This window comes from Grammomys surdaster, unplaced genomic scaffold (assembly GCF_004785775.1).
Source record: "Grammomys surdaster isolate TR1022 unplaced genomic scaffold, NIH_TR_1.0 149, whole genome shotgun sequence".
In the NCBI taxonomy this organism is placed as follows: domain Eukaryota; kingdom Metazoa; phylum Chordata; class Mammalia; order Rodentia; family Muridae; genus Grammomys; species Grammomys surdaster.
The window spans coordinates 1,934,087-1,954,469 of NW_021604607.1; the positions used below are offsets into that span (position 1 = coordinate 1,934,087).

Consider the following 20,383-nt stretch of genomic DNA (forward strand, 5'->3'; position numbering starts at 1 on the left):
TTTCTTTCTTTCTTTCTTTCTTTCTTTCTTTCCCTTTCTCTCTTTCTTTCTTTCTTTCTTTCTTTCTTTCTTTCTTTCTTTCTTTCTTTCTTTCTTTCCTTCCTTCCTTCCTTCTTTCTTTCTTTCTTTCTTCCTTCCTTTCTTTCTTTCACCAACATCTTGTCTGCCCTTCAGTGTGACTCATGGGTTAATGCTACTTACTGTAAATGAACAGAAAGCGATTATGTTTTCTAACATGAATGAGAGCTTATTTGCTAGTTTTGTCTGCACTAACCAGCGTCTCAGAGTCTGTAGTTAATTGTCAGACAACCTCAGCTTTTGACTCCTTGGTTCTAGGCTATCAAGAGGTCAGCTAATTTTCCCAAGATGCTACCAGGACCTTGGACTTTATCATCGTGTCCCAGAGGTGACAGTAGGGCTCAGGATTTGTTTGCCCTGTAAAGTAAGCCTAGTTCTCTCACATGAGACAGTTCCCTAGTTGGCAGCCCTAGAGCAAATGCAAGTTTTAAAGGGGCCTAGTTTGTTCACAGGTCCCCTGGGAAACACTGAATCTTCTCAGGGCACTTTCCTGTTTTTATTTTTTTCCACTTAAGCTTAAATATATAAGAGACCTTGTCAGGAGATAGAGGTACTTACAAAAAGAATTGAATGAAACCTTAACGGTAAATATTCAACCTGTGAGTGCATGCATAACTATTCTAAGACTTTGCATGTGGACAGAAGTGAAACTTCTGTTGTAATGCGAAGGTTTAACAAGGATGACTTTTTAACATGGGGAGACTTTTTGATGGAAAAAAGAAATCAAATATATATCTTTATGGTTCCTTCTGATTCTGCTAAAGGGGAAAGTTCATAGCAACATTAAATGACAGCATTTTCTCAAACTTACCACAATCTCAGACAGCAGGGAAGTGAGAAAGAGCATTAAAGTTCCTTAGAACTCCCCAGAAGAAGAGGCAGGCAGCTGCGGGAGGAGGTCCTTCATGATATTCTGAAGGATGAGAGTGTGTGTGTCCAGTGTCACAGACTGAGCTTTCCTGCCACCCCATGAAAAGGGGCATTGTGGAGAACCCTGTGCTCTCTTCTTTCACTAAATGAACCAAATGGCCAGAAGTCATTTCTTCTTGACCCTAGAGATTTTGTTCCTATTTTCTTTCTGGCATATCATAGTTTATTTTAGAAACTCATAAAACTTCTCAAATCCTCCACAGCTACTACCTTAGTGAGGACAGTTAACACGCATAACTGAAAGCAACCGGAGCTGGAATTCAGGAAATCAGTGAGTTAGTCAGTGAACTAGACTGAGGTAAGCTGCAGGACAGGTGTGGAGGGAACCAGAGCATCATTCTGTGGTGCCTAATTTGAACCCTGTCTCGGGTTAATTGCAGCCTAACTGTGGGAGCAGAAAGCAAATTCTCTGGCACTTGCAGATTGCTGTCTGGCTCAGCAAAATGGGAGCTGACTTCACTATGTAGAGAAAATCTCTTTTATGAAGAAGACTCTTATCCCTTGTACTACTGCCAACTTATTTACCAATGAGGTCTCATTTTCTTGAAACAGAAGTCACCCACTGACACAAAGTACTTACGTTCCTCAAGGTCCTCAAGGTAACAGCTGAAACAAAGCTGGGAAGATAAGTGTTGCCTTAGAGTATCTTGGCAATTCCAAAGTCCAATAAGGAATGGGGAGTTAGCACAGTGACCATTTAAAAGTGGAGCTCGAGGACTCCAGCCATTGTTGAGCAGATGCTAGGTAGGTGGCACCACACAGTACCCCACAGCTAGAGCTCAGGAACCAAGCAGAGCGGAGGCTCTGAAGCTTCATTTGGTCAAGGTTGATTCAATTATCCAGTAATTCTGAACCTTAGTTTCTGCCTTTGTTATAAGAAAATGAAGCTGATAATGATTAGCCTCTGTAATATTAGCAATAATGATGAAATTGTTACAGTGTGCAGCACAGCGTGCTCTGCTCTGTCAGCGGCGTGAAGGCCAGCTGATGGTGAGCAGAGTTCTTGTTGGGGTCCAGGCCTGTGTGAGTATCACGTGTTATGGTTCATTGGTTTAAAAGTCAGTTGCAAGGAAATAACCTAAATACAAGAAATATTAAAGAACAAAAGAGAAACAAAATAAAGCAATCTGAGTGTAGAAAATATTGGACTGAATGAGAATTAAAGGGCATAGTTGTCTCAGCACTTGTGCAGGGATTCAGGGGAGCTATTAACCCAAGCTGCATGGTATCATAGTGATTATACGTATATTGTGGGCATTGTTTTCCAATGAGGACCAGAAGAATAATTTCATCAAGCAGCTTAGCAGACAAATATTTTTACCAAACTCTCTTCCTATGCTATGCACTCAAATGACATCATTTTAGGAAGAAATCCTGCCATTGTCTTCTAAATGGCACAGTCATTTTGGGTTTGTTTGTGTGTGTGAATTTCTTGATGGAAAAAAACCAAACACTTTCCACAGAACTGACTCTTTGATCCAGAACATGCCTTCAATCAGGAACTCTCACTGTATGTGGATTTTCTTCATGCCACCAATATGTAGCCATTCTGCACTGTGTGAAGTCCCAAGCCAGACTTTAGGGATGGACATAGAAGACTCACATTTGTCGTCTCCAGTTTGCAAAGGCACAGCAGTGGCTGGGGTAGGTGAGGCTGGCCTCTATGAGAGTGACAAATTTGTCCAGACTAGGGAGCTTTTTCAAGCGATATGTTGACCTGGCCCTCAACTTCTTCAGATTTTCCAAGCCATGGTTTGGCAGGGAATGGACCTTTGTTCTTGAGATGTCTCTGTAAGGAGAAAACGTAAAAAAAATATACCATGATCTGGGTCAAAAGTTTTCAGCTTCTGGCTAATAGACAAAATAGCAGACATTCTAGTAAGGTGAATTTCTTACATGGTTGAGAAGGGAGACTTCACTGTCATAGCACATACAGGAGAGGTCAATATTCAGCTTAGATGTTTGGCTTGCGTAGGAGGAGTACTGGTTCTACTGGTCCTGATGGGAGGAGTTAGCTAGCAGGCTGCCCCTAAAACTGGATAAACCTGCATTCTGGTTGGTTGGGGCTTAACCCTTGCTGGTGAGCAATAGAATCAGCCATCTCTCTTTTGTAGTTGATTTGTGCCTGAGATTGAGACCACTTTCCGCCACTATGAGGCTAGCTATAAAAATATCTCTAATGAACTGTGGTGGTGTCTGTAGCCTGAATCACCGAAAATGGTGAAAAGGGAACATGCCATACAGGGAAGAGGAGTCTGGCAGGCAGTAGAGGCAGCCTCTACTGCAAGTCCACGTGACAGGTAGGAAGCTTGTATGAGCTTGGTTTTTATGAAGACTTACCAGTGTATATAGCCTGCCCTGTGCCTGTTAGATCTGTGACCTTGGTCAAACTACCTATTTTCTATGACTCAATTCCCTCAGGTGGAAAGTGAGAGGATAGAAATCATATCTTTCCACAGTGAAGGGCTATCTAGATGATATTTAATGCCTGGCAGTTATCAGGAGGAAACATCACACACAGGCGTGCACCTGCACACATTCACAAAGGTAGCTTTGTAAGACTGTCTCTGCCTGGGGGAGGCAGCTGAGGCCTCACAGGAGCTGATAAATCTCACCCTTCCAGGCTGCCATACTAGTGATGGGGGTGTACTGCTGATGTCAACACTGGCAACTCTAACCTTCAAAGCTAAAGTCAGTGGCAAGAGCGAGGAGTTTGCTATGGCACTGTCTTAGCCCTGTAGGGACCTTGGCTTGGTTATGAGTGGGTGTTCCTCATGAGGGTGGTGGCAAGTGATGGCCTGGATGGTTCTTTTCAGTAGCCTCCCTCTCTGCCCAGAAGGCACCCTTGGATAGACTCGAGGAAGAGTCTTTTACTGTTGACTTTCTCTGTAAGTCAAAGCAGTAGGCACTCAAAGCAATGAAATTCAAAGTGTGAATGTATCATTGCTGCCCCTTATGCTCTCAGCCTGGTGAAAATTACATCCTCAAAGTCTCCTTCCCACACCCTTGTCATTCTCTTGCCCAAAAATATTTCATGGCTTTCTATTGTTCAGTGGAACTTCCTTGACTTCTGTCCCCTCTCTTTCCCAACCAAACTTATTTTGCTAGTCTGTATATGATGTCAGTAGTTCCATATGTCACCAATCTGCCTCCTCATTCTTATAGAAACAAGACCACTCTGGGTTCTCATTCTTTTGACTTCAGAATTAACTTGTGAATGTGAAGCATTTTTTTCCTCTAAATGTTACATCTTTGCACCCTATTCTCTTTAATTTCTTCAGACATTTCCTTGAATTTCCTTCTGATTTCTAAATTTTATTTTATTTCTCTTCTATCTCTCATTTAGACACTGACATTTATTCAAACACACACCTACTCCTTTAGTTTCATACTATCAGATGCATGGTGTGGCTATGGCTTCCAAATGCATGTTAATTCAGAACTGCAGCAACACACTCCATTCTCCATTCGATCCCATGATTTCAATGACTTGCATCAGCATCAAAATTGGACTTACTTTTCCTGCAGACATGTTCCTCCTTTAATTTCCATTTCAACACCTTTCTCCCATATTGTTTCTGTCATGTAAGATAGAAACCTGGGAGTTATCTTTGACTTTTTCCTCCTCTTCACTTGGGCATTAGTCTATCATCTTAACTGCCCTTTAGTTTGTTTTTGTTACTTTAGTGAGGGTCTGGCATCTCTCTATGGACAGATAAAATGGACCCATAATGCATCCTCCTACTTATGACTCCAATGCAATCTTCCCACCATAACCAGAGTAAAAATATTAGAGTATTAATCACATTGTGGCGTCAAATTCTCCAATAAGTCTCCATGGTTTATATGACAAAAGACAAATCATTAGATATAGTATGCCTGTTCTCTGCCTGGTTTATATGTTTATATTCTATCTATTGCATGCCCTTGTCTGTGTTCCACTCTGAATTCCAGGAGGGCTGAACCCTGCCAGGTCTGGTTTTTATGCATCTCTCTGTTAACAGTGTCAGTGGGAGGCTGGGGGATGGTAAGACAGCATCTCCTTCTTTTGCTTCCTGTCTTAAGCAGCATCTGAATCTTTTCTGAGATTCCAGATGCTTCTAAATAAATCTGCTGAAGATGTTGCTTCTTTAATTTTTTTCTAGTTCCTTAGCTACAGGAAGGCCACTTGTCGCTTGCTCTTTAGGCCCTGGGGTTAGACGTGCTGCCTACCACTGATGATCTCTAGGCTGTTGATCCCTAGTTACATAGTCAGGTAGACTGACATTTTCAAAACCAGTCATTTCCTTTAGGTAGTACTTAACTGTGTTATACTCTCCCTCTTGACAATTAAATCAAATTTGCTCATCCCAATTTAAATCCTCTATACTGATTCCCCCAACCCAATTCTATTATTACTGAGAGAAGTACACCACAGCCTTCTGTTGTGATTCTGCATTTAAATATTTCTTGTTTTGTTAATTCTTGCTTTATGTAGTCTTAGTTATCTTTATGCCCCTACAAATTTATAGTCGTTTTCTTCACAATTTTCTCCATCTCTACTACTATCTGCCTCTTAATTCCGTCTCTCCTGTTTTCCAGTTGCTCCTGACTGTTACTTGTTAAGACCCACACTGTAAATACCCACTGAGTATCTACAGTGTTCAGCCACCTCAGTACAATCACAGCTTGGATAATCAGCAGGTCAAGCTTTTGATACTAAAAATTAAGCTTTTGATTTAAAAAAGAAAGATCTGCGTCACCTGAAGCAGGTTGGATATTCCAACTTGTTAAAAAGTTATAAAGATGACGCCTTTGACTCCTGTCTTTTGGTTTCCATATTCAAACTTAGAGAAACATCCTATGTATACAGAATCTAAATATTAATGTTTCTTACTCATTGCTATCCCTTAAGGGAGCAGGTTCAGATGCTTTGGGGTACACTTTCTTTTTTTTCCTTTTCCTTTTCCCTTTCCCTTCTCCTTTTTCTTTTCCTTTCCCCTTCTCCCCTCCCCTCCCTTCCCCTCCCCTCCCCTCCCCTCCCTGCCCCACCCCTCCTCACCTCTCCCTGCCCCACCCCTCCTCACCCCTTCCCCCCCTCCCCTCCCCTCCCCTCCCCTCCTTTCCTCTCCTCTCCTTTTTTTTCCCCCTTTCAAGTCAGGGTTTCTCTGTTATAGTCCTTGTCTTTCCCAGAATTTACTTTCTAGACCTGGCTATCTTCAAACTCATAGAGATTTGGCTGTCTTTGCCTCCTGAGTGCTGGGATCAAAGGCATGAGCCATCACACCAGGCCTGGAATATGTTTTCTAGTGCTTATCTTTGAATTATAATTTCTCAGATCTGGGGTTCTGGTCAATGTATGCCTGGCACAGAAACTTTTGGTCCCTAAAGAGGGGGCACTGTGCTGCTAAATAAGTCAGCTATGCTGGCCTACTTGCCATTTCTCCTCCTTGTTTTAGAGCTTCCCAACTTCTCTGCTCTACAAGATCTTTTGACTACTTTCTACCTGTTCTTTAGGAAAGCCTTCTTTTGGCCAGCTCTACTATCGATGTAGATGCTCTAGTCTCTGTGAATTAGCTGCTATTCCTCTCTCCTTTGGGATCCATTTTTTTTTCTCTCTCTCAAATGTGGAAGATTTCACAGGTAGAAGTCCAGGTGCTCATGGAATGAGATAGAAGCATTGAAGTTGATCAGGAACAACTTAAAATCGGGTACTAGTTATTTGTCAAGGACATTTCTCCAAAGCAAGCAATATAAAACAGAAAGCTAGTTTTTTTTTCCTAGTTATTTATGTCTTCTCACTTGAGTTTGGAATATACATATACATATACATATATATATTATATATATATACATACATACATACATATACATATATGCACACACATACACATATACATCATATATATATGTATATATATACATATGTATATATATACATTTGTATATATATATGTATGTATATATATATATGTATATATACATATGTATATATATGTATATGTGTATATATATATGATGTATATGTGTATGTGTGTGCATATATGTATATATATGTATGTATGTATATGTATGTATATTCCAAATTAATTTTAGATGTCTAGTGAAACAAACTTTTAAATTCCATAGAATAGTATCCTGTTATCTAATATAGTCGATGAAATATTAAAGATTCTACTAACAATTTATTGCCATGCCCTTGAATATGGGATGAATTCTGATGCTTTGTGGTGACAGTTGCTAGTTGAGTTCTGGAAACAGGTTTTAAGAGCATCAGTGGCTTCTGAATTGGTTTTGTAGAGTTCTGGGCTGCCATGAAAGATCCAGGAACAGCTACTGGCAGTGTATAATGTGTTCCACTAGATTCTGTCATATGGCATTATTGCTAATAAAGTTTACAGGCAAAAAGTTGCACAACTAAGCTTTCAAAAAATCACACAAAAACTCCCATAATGTTTGAATTAAGTTTATATACATTTCTGTCAGCAAGAATAAAGATAAGTATGTCTTATTCAGTGTTGTTTGAGACATAACTATACTAATATTCTCATTTTTACCCTGTTCTATTAAACACACACACACACACACACACACACACACACACACACACTTACTGCCTGGCTATCATTTTCCCAGATAACTTAGAAATATGACATTTGATTTTATAATTCCTTTATAAAAATGCTTTTTACTTCTACATGGTAAAAACATATGGAGTATAATACGATAAACATTAGTTATTCACATTCTTATAAACATAAGTGCTTGTAACTCAACTGGCTAATTTCAACTGTTAATCTTGGATTAAGGGACACCCAGGGAGCTGAGAAAACATTATTTCTGAGTATCTATGGGGATTTCCAGAAGATTGTATTTGAATCAGTAGAGTTTGGGGAAGATTTGCCATTAATCAATGTGGGTGGGTATCACCCAGTTGGAAGACAAAATTCATACTGCCTTTCACTTCTGGAGCTAGCATCTTTCTCTTCTCAGTCCTCATATAACAAAAGTCAAGATGCAGCAGTCTTAGGACTTGCACCAGTATCTCCTTTGTCTCTCAGATGTTGGGCTGAGGATTTGAACTTGGACTATGCCATAACTATCAGATTCCTAGCTCTCACTGCTGTAGATAGCCTAGAAAGGGCCTCTTGGCTATCACATTCATATAACTGACTACCCTGATGAATCTAATCTCATAGATCTGTACATGTCTCTTTGTTATAGGTTATATCTCTCTGGAGAATTGTGATTAATGCAGTCACTATGTTGTTAGTGACATTTTGGCTAGTATTTCAGAAATTAGCAGAGTACAAAAAGAAGCACAGTGAAGGCTATGATGGAGAATCATATTTTAAGGAACACAGAGGTGGGAATAAAACTCCAAGCTTTAAAAACAAGACAGAAATTTAGAATTTATACAAGACATAAAAATAACTCATTGAAATCTGTAGTTTTCTAGTCTTGAGAATCTAGTGTTGAATTCATACATATAGAATACAGACACACACACACACACACTATCTATCTATCTATCTATCTATCTATCTATCTATCTATCTATCTATCTATCTATCTTTATATATTTCTATCTATCTATCTATCTATCTATCTATCTATCTATCTATCTATCTATCTATCTATACGTAGGTATTCAACATCAAATGAACAGGAAGCAAAAGAGACTGAAGATGAATGGACATGGTGTGGCGACTACAAATTTGCCTGTGTTTATAAATTTATATCTTTTCACACTGTCACTTTACTGGACACAAGTCATTATGTTGTCCAGTATAGTGGACCATGCCTGTAACCTCAGTACCAAAGTGGCTGATTCAGGAGGACTGTTGGAATTTCAAAGGTAGCCTGAATTATACAATGAATTCCAGGCCAGCCTAGGATACAGGATAAAGCATGTTTCAAAACTCCAAACTCAAACCCAAACCAAAGTCACAGTGTTGAAATCAGCAATCTGTTCTGTTACCAGAAGTCTAGGTTGAGAAGGAGATATAGAGTCTAAAGTGGCCACCCCCCTTAGCCAGGCAAGACTTCCAGAGGAAAGAGTGGCTCATTAATGCACCTACCAAATTTGTCTTGCCTACAAGATATGCAAGGATTATGATGGAGCAGAGACTGAGGGAACAGCTAACCAGTGACTGCCCCAACTTGAGACACATCCCATGTGAGAGATCCAACTCCTGACACTATAATGATACTCTTCTATGGTTGCAGACAGAAACCTAGCATAACTGTCTCTTGAGAGGCTTCATTCAGTAGTGAATGGAGACAGATGCAGAGACCCATAGCCAAACATCAGGTGGAGTTCAGGGAGTTTTGTGGAAGAATTGGAGATAGAATTGAGCAAGCTGGAGGGGTCAAGAATACCACAAGAAAACCTAAAGAGTCAACTAATCTGGGTCCATGGTGGCTCATAGAGACTGGGCCACCAGCCAGGGAGGATGCAAAGCCTGGACTTAGGCCCTTTACATATTTGTAACAAATGCACAGCTTAGTCTTCATGTCGGTCCCCTAACAAGTGGAGAAGGGACTTTCTTGATCTCTGTTCCCTGTCATCAAATCCCTTTCTCCTACTTGGATTGCCTGGTATGGCCTCAGTGGGAGAGGATGTGCCTAGACCTGTTGGGACTAGATGTCTCAGGGTCGGGAGGTATCCAACGTGGGAAGGGGGCAATGGAGGGAAGAATTTGTTGGGATGGGACTTGGAAGAGGTGGGCAGCTGTGATCAGGATGTAAAGTGAATAAAAATAAATAAATTATTAAGAAAAGAAACCAGAAAATTCCCAGCATGGTTATTGTATAAGCAAGCAGCATTTTCCTTCCACCAACTACTTCAGAGCAGGCACTGTTCTGGTTTGTTTTAAGTTTCTCTGTTCCTTATACCTATCTATCCCATTGCTAGACACACAGTGGCAGATATGCTACTGAATCCTTAGTGGGTACTTGAGAATGTTCAATTGTGACCTCTTTTCTGGTGGCCAGTCAAGTGGCAGGGGGTTGTCTAATCCTTGTCTTCTAGCCTGGTCAGGTCAAATGGCTACAGTTTCTAATTTTAAAATATAATTTTGGTTAGTATTTTGACACACGCTATACTTTGGCAATGAACAGTTTTGAAACTTTAAATCATTAAAAGTACTAACAGAGACACCACAGGCTGATGACTGGGTCTCCGATATTTAGTAATCCTAAATTGTATCAGCATTGTTAGGATTCTTGGTATTGAGTTACAGAGTGGCAAGGGAGAGAGCCGTTGGTAATGGCACCAACGCAGGAGAGGCAGGAGTTAAATAGTGCTCCATGCCCCTTTAATAAAGTCTATAGCCACTGCCACAAATTTGATTTGAACAATTTCTATTTTTCCCAGCAAAGATGTTATTACAGGTCAGTCATTTCCATAAGTGAGAGCACATTTCTAGTGTATTCTACATTGACAGATGGCTAGAAGACTTCTCTTTCATGATCTCAAGCAGGATAAAAAGGCAATTTACTATCTATAGGACTGTGGGTACACTGGTAATGGAAGAGAATCATTCTTATACAAATAACTCAGTGTTTGAATCTGAACTATCAGGTGAATCTGAGCTATAGCCAAATCAATTTGATAAACCATCAGAATATGATTGTACTGGCTCTAGCCTGCAAAGGCAATACATTACATTTTCCCCACAGGAAACTGTTTCCCAAGGAAACAGCAATTGCTTGATTGCTTTAAAAAAAGTCCAGCTCTGGTGAGTTCAGAATATCAGGTGAAAGCTTAGATGGCTGCTGATGCTCAAGGTCAAGACTCATAAGGGGAATTGAGGATGCTGTGCCTTTGAAACTTGATGGAGCATATCTGCATGCCCCTGGCTTCCTGCATCCTTTCCTCTTTGCAATCAAACAGCTTAGACTTGTGTGTTCAGAGGCTCACTGTTCTTCATGTAGCTAAAATTTTCACCTTCAGGAAAAAACAGCCATCAGTTTGAGTGAGAGCTCCCAATTCCCTTAGAAGCTTTTATACTTATCTCCTAGAGACAAAGGGAAAGGAATACATACCATAGCGGATGCTGTAGAGGCTGAGCAAGGCAGTTCTCAATGCTGACTCTAAAGCAGGATGCTATTGCAGCTTCTTGGTCTACCAGCATCAGCACCACTGGGGTACATTGTTAGAGATACTAGTTCTTAAGCCCTGGCAGTGAGGTTTTGAATCATTCCTCCCTAACTTTTGAGACAGGGTCTCATGTGACTTAGCTTGGCCTCAAACTTGCTATGCAGCTAATGAACTTGAACTTTTGATCCTCTTGCCTCTGTCTCTTGCCTCTAGTTCAGCAATTACAAGTGCTTATCACTATGTCCAATTTCATACAGAGCTTGGGATCAAACCCAGGGTTTTGTTCCTGGTATATAAGCACTCTACTAACTAGCGTGTGCCAGAGTCAATGAATCAAGAGTTCTTAGTATGAGAATTAGCAGTTTAAAAGGCTTTCAGATGCTTGTAATGTGCAATCATACTTATAAACCCTGCTGCAGCTCAGTCAAAAACCACTCATCACTTAGATATCTCAAAGCTGTGTTCTTTTTCGAGATCTTCCCTAGTCCGACTTACATACTCTGGCTCCTTCTGAGGGTCAGTCACATGCAATGACTGATTATGTAGAGGCATGTTTTCTGTACTTATTTAAATATAAGTTTAAGGACCTGTCTTGATTCTAGGGCTCCCTATGGGATCCACTGATCTGTTATAAATGCTTTGCCATTCAGTTATCCACTCAGCCAGATTCGGATTCTACCAACTATTATTCATATACCCAGAGAGCATGTTGTAGTGGACCTTCTGACTTGAGACGCCTGTAGCACTCTTTGTTGGGGTGAGAGTTGAGGATCTGACCCAAGACCCAGCTAAACCCATGGTATGAGCAGCAGCTTCTGTGTTGTGGGCTGTTCGAGAATGACTCTCTTTCCTCTCACTTGTTTAAAGCACTGGAAGAAGGTGGTCACCCAAACAACCCACTGGACAAGTTTAATTGACTCGTTGCACAACATTGCAGAAGTAGAAAATGAGAAAGATAGGCCATCATCTACCTGCATCTAAGCTGTCAAGGAGAGAGGTGTGAAAGACATTTGGAATGACCCAGAAGTACCAGAAGGGGAGACTGGAAGTTAAAGTGATAACTTGTCCTTGAAGTGGCAGAAGGAAATTAACAATTACAGGCTGGGATTTCAGCCAGATTCTTGCACACATATCCTTATACACTGACATGAAAAGGCAAGGGGTATATGAGATATGCTTCTTGCTTAATACCATTTTAGGGTGCCTTTTGAGACAAGACTTGAGCTCAGGCAGTCCTCAGACTTACTAAGTCACTGACCTAGGCCAGTTGCAGCTCATGGAAATTCTCCAGAGTTTCAGGGTTTTCAGAGTGTCATACCACACCAGACTTCACAACCATTTTGAGTCGATTAAAGTGTTTCTTAATTCCAATGGATTTCTACAAAGTTTGTTTTCCTAATTCTGTGTACATATGTTCCAGCAACAGAGGGGATGACAACACAGTTCTCTGAAGGGCAGGGTCCTGCAGAACTGCTTCTGCTGACTCCATCTCTCCTGCTTGCTTCCACAGCAGGGATGGGTGTGAGATTTGTATTTTGTGGTCTCTGTTAGCATTCTGAGGAGACAGATTGTCAGTGTCTGGCCTGGATCCTGCTTATGCAACCTCAGCACATGATCACTTGAACCATGTGTCTGTATCAGTAACCTGTGCTCCTAGGAGGAGAGGAGGATGGTCATAACTGCTTTCCCTTCTACTTCAGTTTGCCACCAGCTGTTGAGGGTCTGATCACTAACTTGCAGATGTCTTAGTATATGAATTCATGGTGGAAACACATGGGAATGTGACATATCAGGGCTAGTTTATGCCTCAAGCTGTGTTGTTTATAGCTATAGTATGACCTTCAGTGGGTCACTTTCGTTCTCTGGTCCTGAGTGCCTTAGATTGACATCGAGCCAGCTATGGGTCCTATGTATCTGACGTAACATTTTCAGGAGCATACAATAGATTATGGTTCCACAGATCCAGCAGGTTGCATATTGAAAGCATATCCCACCTCTGACACGTTCTGCCAAGAACAGACAACAGTGCCCACACAGGAACATCCAAAGTAATAAGGACTTGTAGCTAGGTGAAATGGATGAACTTCTACCCATCCACAGTGCATCAGCAGTACTTTGTCAGAATCTGCTTGCTTTCCAAGAACTCTCAGAACAGAATACATTCTGTTATGGGTTCTAAATACGCCGTGTACTTAAACACTTGGACTATGTTCCTGGTACTCTCTACTGTGCCCTACACTGTACTTCAAATCAAACATCATAATCTGATATATTAAGTCATATGATTATTACCTGATTGTCCTTCCATAAAATACAATGTGCCTGGGATGAAGAACTTCTTTTGTTTTCCTGTATTATGTGGCAGTGCTCTCTTAAATACCACAAGTAGAAGTTACATATCCATCCATGCCTATGCATGTGGATATCTCTGTGGGTATATGCCTTTAAGTCTCAGACTGTAATGAATAGATACCACTGGTTTTCCTGTCCTTTAAATAAGAAGCTGAGGCTTAGAAAGGGAAAGGACTGAATTTTAACTGTGGTTGTTTGCCCTGACAGCTTGGCTTTAAGCCAGTGCTTCCTCTTGTTTCTCATGTTACCGTTGCAGCTCTGGCACTTTGGATTAATGTTTGAATTTAGGATGAAGAATCTATTGTAACACATACTTTTTTTTCTTTAAAGGGTAGAGCCTACTTTAGAATTACAGCATAGCTCTTACCATCAATAAGAAACATTTGCAGAGTTACTGTCCTGCCACACAGAACATGATTGTGAAAATACGAAGATTCTTTTATAAAAGAGAATGCAGGCCATTTGTGAATGTGAAGTGATTTGGTCCACGGTAGGGAGATAGGTAAATGATTATGCATGGAAGCCTTTGATGGCTGGTAAATAAGAGGACAGGAGTGTGGCTTCCAGATGTCTGCCTAGAACTTATATTGGAGGAAGCTTTAGGTGTGGTATAGGTATAGTATTTGTTTGCCAGCCTTCCTGAACCTCTTTTCTTCCCTTTATGTGCATTTCTTCCTGAAGAAAATTCTTTACTTACTTAAGTGGATCTTGCTTAGAGTCCAGGAAGGCACATTAAAAATGACCTTTGATAACTGTGATACAGTGTCCCCCTCCACCCTTTACCACAAAGACAATGGGAATCACAGGGGAAAGTCATCGATGACCTGGCTTTTAGAGAGACTTGGATGGGATATAGGACTTAGGAGATCATCCATGAAATGGGGCATAGATGAGAAGAGAAGATGAGGAAAGCCACTTTTGAAGAAAGTTGGGAGTGTGGAAGAACTGGTAGAGAAAGTTCTGACACAGGGAGTAAGGTACTGATGTATCCCAGTGGATCTGGAAAGAGGATCCAAAAGTAATGTGTGTGTTCATCTCACTGCATTGAGTGGATGTGCATATGTATCCTGGGTACTGAGGATAAGGAAGGAGAACTAAGCTTTCCCTGTCAAGGAAGAGACACATAGCAGAGTGCCTGGCTTCAGCGTGAGTCACACCACTTACGTTTGAAATCCCGTCTGTACAACTTACCTTGTGTTTGCATTGGTTAACTCTGCCAGATAATCCAGAAATCCAGATTTTCTTTCTTTAAAATGACAACAATAGCTCTTATCCCAGAGGGCTTTATAAGGATTAATTGAGAACACACTTTAACCTCTTAGAACACTGTCTGAGACTCAGGACATGCTCATTATATGTTATTGTCACCAGTGTACAGAAAGTCATAATGTAGTTCAACCGTAAATTGACCCCACAATTCTTTGCATCTATCACAAATCAAAATTGACTTTGTTTGACTCTTCTGTCTTGTAAGCTTTCTTAAGGTGGAGAAAGTTGACTTCTAGCTCATATAAGCTGAGCTCTTCTGCGTGGAAACAGATGAAATTACTCACAAAATGACTGGCCCAGAGGCTCCCTGGAAAACATCATTAGGCAATTCTTCCAAATTATTGTTATCGCTTAGATTCCTGGGGATGGAGTTGGAGAAAGAATAAGAAAAAGAAAGCCACATAAATATCTCTATTGTAAGAGCCATTTCCCTCTAAACGGCCTGAGAGAGTAGTCAGGACTACTTACAGTTCATCTATCTGGGTTCCGTTGAATGCACAGTTGTGTATTTCTTGAATCCCATTCTTATTCAGCCATCTGAAATAAAAGCCCATTAAAAACTTAATAATGTCAGATGCAGACAATACAGGGGGTTTGTAATTGGAAGTACTGGAGCAGAGTCAGACAGCATATTTAGTGACATAAAATAAGATGCAACCCTTAAGCTCAGAAATGGAATGGGAGGGTGATTGATGTTGGTTTATCACTATGTAACCTTTTTATAAGTTTTGAAGTTTGCATTATATCTGTGTATTTTCTATTCCCAGGAATAACTGGACTTCATGAAGGAGAATGAATAAATGAAATTTAGATTTTTAAGGTACACTGTCTGACTCCTATAACTATAAGATTTTTGTACACTTTGCCCACGTACAGAGAAAATTCTGTAGGAAGATCAAAGACCTCCCCTAACTTGAAGGCTGAAAATCATAATTATTGAACAAACATTTCCAAAACAAATACAGGATAATTTTTGTCACCTTTCTCGAAGGCTTTATGCTCTTCACCCATGCTCACCCATAGCAGCAGGACCGGCTGTCATCAAAGTGATCTAATTAAGTTGTCAGGCAACCTGAACATCTTCAGTGACCCATGGGGCCCTGGTTATTGGAGGTTTGTGGAAGTGGCTCTGGGTTGTGGCAGAAAGGAGGAGAAATCAATTACAGTGACTGTGGGCTATGGCAGGATGAACTTGTGTGAGTGACCACTGCTGAATTCTGGGGTGGGGGGGGGAGGGACATGGTGTTGGGATTGATGTACTAGGTTATGTTCATTGTACTAAGATGGCTGAGAAGCAGGTTTGCTTGGACAGAGGTGCCTCAGGCCACCTGGGGCCATCATTTGTACCCTGCTCTCCTCTTGAGTAGATTTTTAAACAAAACAACTTCACAGTCAGGAGATCAGACACAGAGAAGCTATGTTGGGACTCCAAATAGTTCATAGGCTGTGTTGAAAAGCTAGGAGATGGTTTCAAAAAATCACAGGTGGCTAACTATGTGTCTTCTCCTCTCTTCCTGAAAGCCACTGAGCTAACAAACCTAGAAAGGAGAAAAATATATCATTTCAAATATTAGCTACTCAAAAGGCAGCTTATCCTGACAAAGAAGTGACTGTGCACTCCATCTTACTCCCCAACCACCACTCTCTACCACCACTACCCTGAAAGTTCTCTCCTAGAAACATTTAGACTGTGGACACATTATATCCACAGTCACTGGAGCAGCAGACACTAACCTGTGGGATGTTAATCCATGGCTGTTTGACATCAGCCACAAGTATCAACAAAATTTCTCTACTTTATGGACCAAGAGGCAAGATTGAAGATGTCATTTGCTTTATATAGGTTCTCATAAAATGAGGTCACAAATTTTATTGAACAAATACAAAATATAGTAGTTAAGAAAAAAATTCCTTTATAATAGATGTCAATTGTAGAAACCAGTCTTAGCTAGAAGCTGAAGTAGGCCTATGCACTTTAGTTGGCTTATCCTGAATCTTTGTCCAGGACTCTGTAGGCTTGTATAGGCTCTACCCGCTTACCTATAAACTAGACAATCTTTACTGCACAAAATTGTCCCACGAAAAGACATTGATATAATATATAGACCATAATAATTATTGTATTCAAAGTAGCCCATTGTCTTTATAGTTTTCTTGATTAGCAGGTCACATCATACAGGAAGGGATGACTATCTTTTATGTCAATGATGTATCATCACACAGAATCAAATTATGCCAAAACCCTTTCCCTTGACTTCATATTGGACTCTTGAACTCTTAAACCACCAACACAGCAATACCAGCAACCATAAAGTGCACTCCTAGTCTCTTTCTTTGGATATTTTGTGGTGAATTCAAGAACTTGATCATGCTAGACATGTTATTACTTTCCTCTACCATTTATATCTCTACCTCTACCTCTACCTCTACCTTTATTTCTATCTCTCCTTGTTAGATAATTCTTCCAAATTATTGTTATTGCTTAGTGGATATATATATACATATATATATATATATCCACTAAGCAACATATATATGTTTATATATTTATGTTAACTATACATACATACTTATATTTAAATATGTCTATATTTAAATTTCAAGAAAAGTTGAATTCATCTTACAGTTCAGTCAGGATTTGGACATATATAATCTTCCTGTCATAGCCTCCTAAATCACTGGGATTATAGGCCTGTATCTTTAGGCCCAGATCCTAGTCTCTTAAAACAGAGAATGGCCTTTAAAACCCACTGACAATGATGGTGTTTGTGATGATGATGGGAATAACCACCATCTGTGTGATTATACTACTAAAGAAAAATCCCTTGAGATTTCCTAGGTCCTATTTTGTCCCTAGACATACTAGGACATAATCACTCATGAATGAATGGCATACTCACTCAACAGAGATTTCTTTGGAGGATTAAAAGCATGAGGCCCTGCTTATTAAAATTCATGAAGAATGGGCAAGCTAGATGGAAGACAACTACGCAAGAGGGAAAATATGAATGGTACAGTACTCTCCTGAGGCCAAAGCCTGCTGGGAACAGTTGTCTCAAATATAATTTAATCTCTGGTCTCCTGAATTAGAACATTCTTCTGGAAGGCCATCACTAGGTGCTTTCCCCAGTAGCCCATTTCTCACTCAAAGGTGGGTGAGAAAGGGCTCAGAGGTCCTGCAAAATGGTTTTTTATTGCTCATTCTTTTGAATCAGTAGCCAAGGGCCTGATAACCTTAGGATGTTTAGTTCAAACAAATATGTACATTTGTTTTTAGAATAGATTTTCAGAAGTTTTGAGAATGTGATGAGGTAGAGGAGGTAGAGAGGGTTTGAATGCTCAATGTTATTACACTTCCTCTGAGTGGATTAGATGGCTCTCTTAGGAGAAAATATCCCGAAATTAAAGATACTACCCAGGTTAGGAACTGGAAACTCACAGATGTGTTGAGCAAGAATCTTTTACTCTATTATCTATGGATTAAGGAACAGACGAGGTAAAAACATAGATGTTGTCCTCACAAATGTGAACTTATTTTTCAGAGATATGTTTGAAAAATGTTGACTCTGAAGAGAAAAGTATCCTCTCTTGAGAAGTGTGTGGCTATGGAATCACACAGTGGCCATAAACAAAATGGTGAAAAGCAGACACGATCTGTATGGTGTTTGCTGCTCTTGGCAAACTGCACACAATGAAATTCATTTAAAAACAGAATCATGAGAAATCACACCGTGAAATGAAGCCATGAAAATTTGTAAAACAGGAAGATGGAATTGTTTTCTTAAGGTGTAATTGCAATCAAATAGTCCCCACTGTTAGTCTGTGTGCATCTAAGGTGCATGAATCCTGGGAATCCTTGGATAATTCCTAATACCCAGTTTCTTGGCTATTCTGAGAAGTGGGTGGACTGACATGCTGGCTACTAACAGAGAGGATTAGACAGTCATTCCTTAGTGACACCTAGTGCATTTTAAAACTTCCCCAGAATTCAGATAGATTAGCTCAAGCTTATTAGCAAGTGTGATTATTCTGAGCAAAGGAGACCATCTTTGCATGCTCAGTATGGGCCTGCGACTTCCTGTGATTACAAGGAAGGAGCCATATTTCTCAAGTCCACCTCCCTCCTCATTGTTCTCTTTTGGCAATAGAAGCCTTGTGAGGCAATAATCAGCTTTATTGACACACAAGCTATTTTGTCCTTTGGAGCAGATGCTACATCGTGGGAGACCATCAGTCAAAGAGCAATTTTAAATACTTGAATCACATTGCAGAATCATGAATTATTAACCTGACTCCATGTTGAGATTCAGAGATGTACAAATGAGAGGAAACACAGAAACCATAGAATGATTAAAATGGAGAAATGCAAGTGTTAAACACACAAAGGCTTAGCCCATTGTGAGAAAGACAGAGATTAGTGAAGGACAAACTGTTAGGCTGTGGGTTTGCCTCCTTACTTACAGAATCACACTTTCAAAACTCAGTCCCATGAAGGAGTTCCTGGCAATGATGTGGATGTTTATGTTATCTTGAATGTCTCTAAGAAGAAAGAGCAGACAAATTAGATGTTTGTGTGGGTTCCACTTGTGTAACCTTCCCACATTCAGGTTGCTGGCACCAAGTGATCTGCAGCTGGAGTAACACTTTGATAGAATTTTTGTTCAGAGGATAACAGCTCAAAGTTTGGGCAACAAATGGCCTGTTTATCTGTATTATGTTAGTTCTTCCCAAAGAAGAAATTGCAAAGCTCACTGTATTGAGGTTCTTCTCAGTATAGCTCATTATTAGCCTTGTTTCTACAGTTGGTCTCTGCTCAGTAAGATAGATACAGAAGCTTACCTGGTACCTATGGACAGACTTCTCTATTCATTTTATTTATGTCTTCTTCTCCTTTCTCATTCTTCCAGTATTTTCTCTGAATGTGTGTGCAGGTCAGAGGACAGTGTCAGGTCATTCTGCAGGTAATACTAACCTTTCTCTTGAGATACCATCTGCCATTGGTTTAGAAGTAGACTAGTAGGCCAGGTTAACTGGTCAGTAAACCTCAAGTGTTCTGCCTCTACCTCCTTAGTGCTGAAACTATAAGCATAGTGGTACATGCTTGCCTTTTAAAATGTAGGAGTTAGCAATGTCAAACTTAGGCCCTTGTGTTTAAACCAATCACTTATTTCTGAGTTATTCTTCAGGTTTTTTTCCTTTTTCTTATATATATATATATTTTTTTCCCCATCCTTTTACTCGAGCCACAGGAAAAAATATTGATGTTTTCTTCCCATATTAAAAGATACTGAATTTTTTTCTGTTTGTTATACTTATCCTTTCATCAGACTGACCTACCAGATCTGGTAAAGATGTAATAGCAGAGGTGCTAATAACTGGAAACAACTCAAGAAGAAGTCTAGAAGATTCTTTCTGTTCTACATCCTCAACTGCTCATATTCCATCCCCCCACTCTGACCATTTCCTTTGGGTTTTGTCCAGATTCTCATAGGTTCACTATGGGAAATAACATTTTTCTTCCTTCCCCTCCCCTCCCTTCTCCTCTCTTCCCCTCCCTTCCCCTCCCGTCTCATCTCATCCCCTCTCCTCTCCTCTATTTTCCTTTCTTCTGTTCCTCCTTCCCTTTCCCATCCCTCTTTCTTCTTCCTCCCTCCCATCCTCCCTCCCTCC

General features: G+C 40.2%; 1 protein-coding gene across 2 annotated transcripts in view; it reads right to left on the reverse strand.

The window, feature by feature from the left end:
• Positions 1–20,383, reverse strand: part of Fshr (follicle stimulating hormone receptor) — a 179,514-nt gene that overhangs the window by 1,915 nt on the left and 157,216 nt on the right. The window contains exons 6-9 of one of the 2 annotated variants that reach the window (XM_028765153.1): positions 19,175–19,252; positions 15,182–15,250; positions 14,998–15,072; positions 2,612–2,797 (exon numbers count right to left, since the gene is read on the reverse strand). In XM_028765153.1, the coding sequence (XP_028620986.1) occupies positions 2,612–2,797; positions 14,998–15,072; positions 15,182–15,250; positions 19,175–19,252 (408 nt within the window). The remainder of the gene's footprint in view (positions 1–2,611; positions 2,798–14,997; positions 15,073–15,181; positions 15,251–19,174; positions 19,253–20,383) is intronic. The other variant, XM_028765154.1, reaches the window with a different exon arrangement.